The 9,570-nt window shown below is 35.0% G+C and overlaps 1 protein-coding gene across 2 annotated transcripts; it reads left to right on the top strand.

The window, feature by feature from the left end:
• The first annotated feature begins 640 nt into the window (after positions 1-640).
• LOC120263478 (kinesin-like protein KIN-4A) lies at positions 641-8,732 on the top strand. 2 transcript variants are annotated; one of them, XR_005537099.1, is made up of 26 exons: positions 641-1,071; positions 1,578-1,724; positions 1,821-1,970; positions 2,242-2,495; positions 2,794-2,981; positions 3,059-3,183; positions 3,437-3,473; positions 3,674-3,765; positions 3,892-4,002; positions 4,132-4,245; positions 4,384-4,480; positions 4,632-4,747; positions 5,125-5,223; positions 5,324-5,437; positions 5,518-5,634; positions 5,733-5,813; positions 6,044-6,115; positions 6,251-6,344; positions 6,417-6,448; positions 6,541-6,638; positions 6,728-6,823; positions 6,948-7,169; positions 7,325-7,487; positions 7,856-8,014; positions 8,097-8,375; positions 8,445-8,732. XR_005537099.1 is itself a non-coding variant. In XM_039271398.1 (25 exons), the coding sequence occupies exons 1-25, from the start codon at positions 937-939 to the stop codon at positions 8,310-8,312; spliced, it is 3,129 nt and encodes a 1,042-aa protein (XP_039127332.1). In that variant the 5' UTR covers positions 641-936; the 3' UTR covers positions 8,313-8,732. The 2 variants fall into 2 exon arrangements, 1 of the variants encoding a protein (XP_039127332.1); XM_039271398.1 differs by having other exon boundaries at positions 8,097-8,732.
• The last annotated feature ends 838 nt before the right edge of the window (positions 8,733-9,570 follow it).

Below are 9,570 nucleotides of genomic sequence, written 5' to 3'. Positions count from 1 at the left end.
CAGGGGCATTTTGGGAGTAGCAAGCGTTCCAAGTTCCAACCAAAGTTCCTCTTTTCCCAGCTCAGTCACCAACAGGTGCATTTCGGTATGGAAATTCCAAACCCAAAGCTTCTTCTACTAATATTTTTTTAAAGTAGAATACCCTAAATGATTTTTCTGTTTAAATCACTATATTCTTTAAGTTCCTCTGCTCATGAATATTCTCAACTATAGTTCCTCTACTTTTAAAAATGAGTTCATTTAATCTTTTTCACGACTGAAAATGAGCTCGATTAATCGCATGATCTGAGATGATGATCGTTTTCGAGCGTAAAAATACTTTAGTGTGAGCTTTATTTTTCGAGAATAAATTAGCCACTATGAAAGATACGAGTAGAAGACATTTCGAAAGCAGTGAGCTAGCGTAGAGACCAAATTCGTATATTATGCTCCCATTTCTTCCGAGTTACAACTACTCAACAGTCACACGAGGGCATTCTGGGAATGATTTCTCTTCAACAACACAAAAAAAAAAAAGTAAAAAAAACCATCACAGGGTCATTCTGGGAAGACTGTTTCCCTTTCAAGCTTCTTCCTATTTCCACATCCCCCCAAAACCAATCAAACAAATATATATATATATATATATATAAAAGAAAAAAGAGAAAAAGAAGAAGAAGAAGAAGAAGAGAGAAATCATTGTTGCTTGCTTCTCCTCCCATTCTTGCTCTTCCCCATTGCTTTCACTTCTGTTACCACCTACTCCTCCACTCCCCCGCTTCTCTCTCTCTCTCTCTCTCTATTTCTACATCTCTCTCCCACCATTCTTGGTGCCATTTCACTTTCCTGTTGCTTTTTTGGGTAATGCATTGTGTTTCCCTTGATCTTGCTCCTCACATTGCTGTTCTTGTTGTTGGGCTTGGATTTGGCACTAGATTTGGTTGTTTGTGAAGGAGGATGGATGGAGGAGGTGGTGGAGGAGCAGCAGAAGATTGTTGTGTTAAGGTGGCTGTGCATATCCGGCCTCTCATCGGTGATGAACGTTTGCAAGGTTGTAAAGATTGTGTCTTTGTTGTCCATGGAAAACCTCAGGTTATTCTCTTCTCCATTTCTTGTTTTTTTTTTTTGGATCTGATTTAGTTTCTCATTTAATTGTGTTTTTTTTATTCAATTCGGATTCCAAGCTGTGATTTTTGACTTTGCTTTTTTGTGTGTGGGTGTTGATAATTAATCCATTATTATGGTTTAATTGTTTGCATTGAGTTATTGATTGTGGACAATTCAATGAGGAGAAGATATGGGTGGGAAAAAAATATATATGTTTATATATTTTTTTTCTTTTTCCTGTTCATTGGTTTTATTATCTTTGGAAGAATTAGTATCTTTTTTCTCTATTTCTTCTGGTTAAACATGGCAATTGAAACTGGATTTTGATTCTTTTGATTCTATTTGGGTTGTGAGTGTTGTTAATATTAACAAATTTTTAGATTAAACTTGAGGTGGCAAACAGAGTGTAGATTGAGAAGGCAGAATGCTATACTAATATTGTTATGTTATATATTTCGTCAAACATTGATTAAATGCTTTTTGATTTGCAGGTGCAAATTGGCAGTCATTCTTTTACATTTGATCGTGTTTATGGGAGTAGTGGTTCTCCATCATCTGCGATGTTTGAAGAATGTGTTTCCCCACTTGTAGATGGTTTGTTCCAAGGGTATAATGCGACTGTCCTCGCATATGGTCAGGTACGGTTATACGAAATCTTTCGATCACCCCTTGTTGAATCACTGTATCATGTTGTTTCAAGAATCTTAGTGCCTGAATTTCTTGATATGCAACAGACAGGTTCAGGGAAGACATACACTATGGGGACTGCAGTCAAGGATGGGCAACAATCTGGACTTATTCCTCAAGTTATGAATGCATTATTTGGCAAGATTGAAAGTTTAAAGCATCAGGCTGAGTTCCAACTGCGTGTCTCATTTATTGAGGTACAATTGATTTATAGCTTTTTGATTCTCTGTTGCTACCTTTGATTTGGCAAGATTTATATTTATCAGAGCTTGAACCTTATGAAATTTCTTCTAGTTAATGCAAACATTTTCCGTGCTTTTCTAAAAGGAAGACACGTGAGTGAGTGAAAATAGGATGATATTTCTAATTGCTTTTGCTTTTCTAAACTTATGTATGCTTATGATAGCATGAATACAAACATTTTGAATTTTTGCATCAAGAATGTAACTGGAACATATGATTGTGAAGATTCTAAAAGAAGAAGTGAGAGACTTGCTCGATCCTGCATCCACTGGGAAACTTGAGGCTGGTAATGGTAATGCAGGAAAGGTATCTGTACCTGGGAAACCTCCCGTACAAATCCGTGAGGCATCAAATGGTGTTATAACGCTTGCTGGATCTACTGAAATTGATGTCAATACTCAAACAGAAATGGCTGCATGCCTAGAGCAAGGTTCATTGAGCCGAGCAACTGGAAGCACAAATATGAACAATCAATCAAGGTACAATACTAAAGAAAGTTTTTATGTCTTTTCTGTTTGGAATTCTACTGATGGTCATAATCTAAATTATGTGTATCTACTCACTGCTAGAGGATTAATTTTTTCATATTATTCACCATCTTTTTACCCTTCAGCTCAAACGTATTTGGTGTTGATTTTATTAATGTTATAGACTCTCGTTAATTAGAGAGCCAAGAAACATGACATTATTATGTTATGAAGTGCTAGTTAATATGTATTTAGCACATATAAAATATTGCGGTTTTAATTCATGTTCTTGGACTAATTATTGGAACAGTCGCTCCCATGCAATTTTCACAATCACACTTGAGCAGATGCGCAAACTAGATCCAATAATTACTGCTGATGGTAGTCCAATTGAGGATATGAATGAAGATTTCCTTTGTGCAAAGCTCCATCTGGTGGATCTAGCAGGATCAGAGAGAGCTAAAAGAACAGGTTCAGATGGTCTGCGGTTCAAAGAAGGTTGCTTGTTCTCTCCCAAATTTTTTGAGCTTCTTTTTCTTAGAAACCACATTTTTAATGTAAGTCTTCTCTTTCAGGTGTTCATATAAACAAGGGACTTCTTGCACTTGGGAATGTCATTAGTGCCCTTGGGGATGAAAAGAAGAGGAAAGAAGGTGTGCATGTTCCTTATCGTGACAGCAAACTTACTCGTCTTTTGCAGGTCAGATCATTTTTCTTTTTGCTGTCAAAGACAGATATCATTGCATGCATATTAGCAATAAGCTTGGACTAGTAGAGTATAACATCTGTAGGATTAAAGCTTGAAGCTATCATTTCCTCTTTGCTTATGTGCAGTAGGATCATCCTTCTCAAGTGTGAAAATTTTTTATCCTTTTTTTCTTACTAAGAACTTTTTGATATAATTAAGTATGTTATATCTGATTTAATCTTTTTCTTGATTATATTTTCGACAGGATTCTCTGGGTGGAAATAGCAGGACTGTCATGATAGGTGAGATACCATCTGCTTTTCTCAAAATGCTATACAAAATTTGAAATTATGCTACATTGACAAATGACAACTACAATTTCATGCATATATGAATTCTAATTTTTGTTATGTTCTCGTAACAGTCATATAGAATTAAAGTTATCATGTTTACTTACACTGTTGATTTCAAGACGATAATTACTTGCTTTTGTACTTTGCAGCCTGTATAAGTCCCGCTGATATCAACGCAGAGGAGTCTCTTAATACATTGAAATATGCTAATCGTGCCCGTAACATTCAGAATAAGCCTATTGTAAGTAGTTCACTAAAAATTGGACATCAATTAATACTTCAATCTCTATATGTCGCATAAGATGAATATTCAAATTGTAGTTACTTGCAACTGCTACGCTTGTCAGTCACCAATCTTGTTGTTTAGGTTAACCGAAACCCAATTACAAGTGAGATGCAAAAGATGCGCCAACAACTTGAATACTTGCAGGCTGAGCTACTTGGTCGTGGTGGAGGACCTTCATCCCATGAAATCCAGGTATTCTCTTTTCTCATGGAGAAGTATAGTAAAGACTGATAATTTGAAGAAATAAATAAAGAAAATTGCTTGGAAAATACTTTTTGATGCTGGTAATTATAAATGCGCTTTTCATGTTTTGATGTGCAGGTTCTTAAGCAAAGAATTTCTTGGCTTGAAGCTACTAATGAAGATCTTAGAAGGGAGCTTCATGAATACCATAATAGATCTAATGTTGCTGATCATTATGAAGGCGAAGTTCAAGTATCATACTGACTGCTTTTAGTTTCAGATTTTCTAAACATAATATGACTTCATCTTATAAACTTATCTGATAATTCATTCATAAGCAGCAAATCTTTATTGAGATAAACTTTTAATGAATTTCCGTTTAATCTTCAGAGAGCTGGATCTTTTTTCACAAAAGCTGAGGGATTAAAACGGAGCCTTCCTAGTAGTACAGACTCATTCGAATACCAGATGGGTGAAACCCTGGAAGGCTAGTCTCTTATCACACTGTTCACTTTTGAAAAGTTATCATTATGTTTTCTAGTGCGATATGTTGGAAGAATCAAATTCCTGATGTCATTTTGAGAATTTTATCAGTTCGTCTAGTATTCTGCTGTGCCAACTATTCTATTCTATTGCAGGTGTCAATTCTAAGGAGATCGATGAAGAAGCTGCCAAGGAATGGGAACATACAATGCTGCAAAACACCATGGGGAAGGAATTGAATGAGTTGAATAAACGCCTAGAGCAGAAAGAGGTAATTCTAAATGTTTGATGGAACAAAGTACTAACAGCATCAAAAGTAAGGTTTCTCAATTGGACTTCATTTACAGCATTCATCAAGAATACTCATGAGGAATGGGTGATTTTGAAGAATAGGGAATAGTGTGTCATGATTGTCGTAAATGTGTTATATATTAGTTGGATAGAATGAATTAAATTAGCAATTTCAGGCTGTTTTATTATTGTGAATCATTTTGGTTTTACTCTTAGGCTTACTAGTTGGCTGCAGCTAAGAAAATGTCAGATTATGAAGGAAAATAAAAAAATTGACGTGGATTACCTATCATTGTTATTCATGCATTTTAGTTTTCGGGTCACAGATGACAAGCCAATTTTCTTTTATGGTTGCAGTCTGAGATGAAATTATTTGGTGGGTTGGACACTTTTGCTCTGAAGCAACATTTTGGAAAGAAGCTTATGGAACTTGAAGATGAGAAAAGAATTGTACAGGTTAATGATAGTTTTATTGTTAAATGGGTTTTACTTTATATTATTATTTTGATTTTCCCTAGACTCACATTTGAGATTCTGATGACATGAAACTATTCAGCAAGAAAGGGACCGGTTATTTGCTGAAGTTGAAAACTTGGCAGCTAATTCTGACGGGCAAGCACAGAAGTTACCAGATGTTCATCTGCAGAAATTAAAATCCCTTGAAGCACAGGTGACAGTTTGTAGAATTTTTCATAGAAATTTCTTATACAAGTTTCTTCTTGATTATTAACTATAAATTCGATTATTCAGATATTAGATCTGAAGAAAAAGCAAGAAAACCAAGTTCAGCTTCTGAAGGAAAAGCAAAGAAGTGATGAAGCTGCCAAAAAACTCCAAGATGAAATTCAATCTATTAAGGCGCAGAAGGTTTGCGTCTTCCTGCAAATATTCTGTAATTCTTAGCCTCTACAGCTTTTAGTACTTTAGACTATTATTTTTGGTAATGACTGTTCTGTAATTTACAGGTCCAATTGCAACATAAGATAAAACAAGAGGCTGAGCAGTTTCGGCAATGGAAGGCTTCACGGGAGAAAGAACTTCTTCAGGTGCTTCATTAAATTTAAATAAGAGTTTCTCACACAGTTGTGATGTATATCATATTCCTGTTTCATCTCTTGGACATCTTTTCTTAGTAGCACAGTAGGTATTGAAAATTAAATTAACATGACATACAAACAGAAATTTTAATGATGATGTTGCATTTGAAAGTGATCTCGTGTAACGTTCCACTACTTGTGTGGATGTTGTATTCATGCTGCTGCATTTGCTTGACCAGCTAAGGAAAGAAGGAAGAAGGAATGAATTCGAACGGCACAAACTCCAGGCCTTGAACCAGCGACAAAAATTGGTAATGCAATCTTTCTTACCAATTTACCATATTATTATTCCCATCTGTCAATTTGGTTATTGCGTCTAGAGAATTCTTTCTCCTTCTATACCAATTCTTTGTAGATTTTTATTTTGTGCATATATGTTAATGTAGGTTCTTCAGAGGAAGACCGAAGAGGCTGCCATGGCTACCAAGCGGTTGAAAGAGTTGCTAGAAGCTCGGAAATCTGCAGGACGAGAGAACTCAGGTGCCTTTTTCTTCCTAAAACACCTTGAAATCTTAAAGCACACTGTCTAAATTATTTTCCTTGCATTTCCAGCTATTGCAAATGGGAATTCTCATGGCATCCAGGTATTTGATACATTCAAGCACTCCATAATCATATGAATTTTTTGATAAATGTAACAAGTATAAGCATTAACTTCAAGCTGAAACTCCCTCAGGTAAGTGAAAAGTCATTACAGCGATGGATAGATCAAGAACTTGAAGTCATGGTGAATGTGCATGAAGTTCGCTCAGAATATGAAAAACAAAGTCAAGTGTATGGGTTATCATTGTATTTTCTTATTAGATGATTGCTTGGTATGATATTCTATCATAGTTATTCTATTTGCATTTCTTTACCCTTAGGCGGGCCGCATTGGCGGAAGAACTTTCTATTTTGAAGAACGATGAAGCAATTTCTGGAGGACTTGTTACTCCAAATGGAAAGAACAGGCATTCTCGGTTAGTGAACCAATCTTTATATTGTTAATGACTACTGTTCTGCTTGAATTGAAGGCTTCTATGTTAGAGTTGATTCACTTAAAGCTTAAAATACCATTTTAAAACTGTTTTGATGCTTGTTTAGAATGTACTCTATGTCACCAAATGCAAGATCTGCAAGAATAGCATCACTTGAGAATATGGTGAGCATATCTTCAAGTACTCTTGTCGCAATGGCTTCTCAACTGTCCGAGGCAGAGGAAAGAGAAAGATCATTTGCAGGGCGCGGGCGGTGGAACCAGCTTCGCTCGATGGGAGATGCGAAGAACTCACTCCAATACATGTTTAGCATTGCAGCAGATGCAAGGTTTTCCTTAGATACTGCATTGGTCTTGATTTCTTATGGTTTTAATTTTTACATTATTATTTTGACGTTTTAAGTATTCATGTATATAAATTTCTCGATCCATTGGTGATGAAAACTAGAATTTTTGAGCCAGTATTATTTTTTTGTGGAAACAGATGTCAGTTAAGAGAGAAGGATAGCGAGATCAAGGAATTAAAGGAGCAGATGAATGAGCTCGTTGGCATTCTCCGACTAAGTGAAGCTCGGAGAAAAGAGACTGAAAAGCAGCTAAAATCAAGAGAGCATGCTATGGCTGCTGCAACAACCACACCAACTTCAGTGAGTTTATCTTTCATGCGCTTCATTAAATCATAAGCCAAAACAACACATCTTGCATAATTTATGATTCGATACTCTTCTGTTTACAAGAACATACATAAATAGATATTATTGTATGAATGGTGAAAAGTGTACTTTTGGTCCTTCAACTATACCTCGATTTTCATTGTTAGATTTTAGAAATAGTCTCTAAACTAATGAGAAAAGCTAGCAGTTTTGGTCCTTTTTATTCAAAAAAATACTTTTAATCCTTGGATCTAAGATGAATTTTCAGTTATAGTTCAAGGACTGAAAGTGCACTGCTACCTCATATGAATACCGACGATAGCATTATGACTTCTCAAACCTAATTGATGATAATTTTGCAGGGAAAATCAAATGGTTCACTGAAGCACAGTGCCGATGAAACCAGCACTCCACTGTCCCCTGTTCCAGTACCAGCACAAAAGCAACTGAAATACACGCCCGGAGTTACTAATAACACTGCTAACCGAGGGGCAGAAGCAATCACCACCAAACCGAAAAAGGTTCAATTCTTGAATCTTAATTTTATATATGTCTATATAATTTGGAATAAAGTAAAGTAACTCGACATTCGTCTGAGAACAGATAGTCCCCGTCAAGCAGTTGTCTGCGGCGAGGAAGCTGACATTAGCAGGACAAGCATGCAAACTTTGGAAATGGAAAAGAAGTCATCATCAGTGGCTATTGCAATTCAAATGGAAATGGCAAAAACCATGGCGATTGTCCGAATACATTAGACATTGTGACGAGGCTATCATTCGGGCGAGACCTCGGCCCCAACAGCTACGGAGCATAAGATGATACTTAAGTTTTTTGCTGGTCATCACCGGTGTCGGTTCGTGTGGCTAACTACACAGATTGCTTGTGAGTGAAGTTGAATCTTAAAATACAAGAAAAAACATAGATTCAGGAGGTTTACTTGTACATGTGCAGATGATCATGCTATAGGTGTATAATGATACGACGTCGATCAGGTATTTGCATGCATTATTATAACAAGGTCTGAAGCTGTTGCAGAAATAAAGTATATACATGGTTTGTTGTTTTGGTTTGATATGCAGAAAAAAGCATCATGTAAAGTTGGTTCTGATGCTTTCACTCTCACCATAATTTACTGTTGGTGATGGTGGTTGTGGTGGTGAAATTTTTATTTTTGTTTGAAGTGTTGATCAATGTATATTTTTGTTTTTAATTGTGAAAAGACCGAATTAAAGGGTTTTATGGGTTTGATATATATATATATATATATATATTAAATTGTGTGATTGAAGAGAAACACAGTTGTTGATTGTTCATTTGGAAAAAATGAGTGATATTTTGAATTTCTTATGTTCTTGATGAAAAATTATTATGGTGAATGATTTATGCATGAGAATTTTGCTTCATTATTTTCTATGATACCACACCACAGGACTTAAAAAGATTTATCTAAGCACTTTGCCTGATGATCAAATGATGTTGGAGAAAATGGGTAGTACTCTCTCTATTCTGAAATATAAATCATTTAAATTTTTTCAAAATAGTTGTTTTATTATAATACCAAAAGAATATTTATTGATTTTTTTAATTTTCAAATTTGTGTATATAAAGAGAGTCAAATTCATGGTTCCAAGAAAAGTGTAGTTTAGTTATTTAGTTTTTTTTTTTTTAATTTTAAAAAATTTAATGTTATAATTTTCTTTTTAGGTACTAATAGTCCCTCCAACAAACAGTGAACATTTAATTGCTAACGTGACGGCTAACCATTAATTTTTAATGTTATAATTTTCTTTGTGTATTTTGTAATTTTTTAAATAAACAAATATTTATTCAGATCATCCAATTAATTATAAATATTAACGTGACGGCTAACCATTAAAGATGCAACATGCCATGAGAAAAATTGATTGTTGAACTTATATGATGTTCGTTGATGTGAACAAATTTAGGGTTGATGTGGAGGAATTAACAAAGTCTATATTAACACTGAAACATAATAATTATTGCTTTTAAAAATACATATAATACGTCTCATCAATCTCCATTGATTTTACCCGTTGTTGGCTTGCAAAACTTATAA

Source organism: Dioscorea cayenensis, chromosome 6 (genome assembly GCF_009730915.1).
Source record: "Dioscorea cayenensis subsp. rotundata cultivar TDr96_F1 chromosome 6, TDr96_F1_v2_PseudoChromosome.rev07_lg8_w22 25.fasta, whole genome shotgun sequence".
Taxonomy (NCBI): domain Eukaryota; kingdom Viridiplantae; phylum Streptophyta; class Magnoliopsida; order Dioscoreales; family Dioscoreaceae; genus Dioscorea; species Dioscorea cayenensis.
Note: the sequence above shows the minus strand (reverse complement) of the source record. Positions and strands in the feature narration are given on the sequence as shown.

Coding starts and splice junctions, on each gene's coding strand:
- LOC120263478 (XM_039271398.1), top strand. CDS start 937: ATGGATGGAGGAGGTGGTGGAGGAGCAGCAGAAGATTGTTGTGTTAAG. Junction 3,766..3,891: donor ACATTCAGAATAAGCCTATT/GTAAGTAGTTCA, acceptor CTTGTTGTTTAG/GTTAACCGAAACCCAATTAC. Junction 6,639..6,727: donor TATGAAAAACAAAGTCAAGT/GTATGGGTTATC, acceptor CTTTACCCTTAG/GCGGGCCGCATTGGCGGAAG.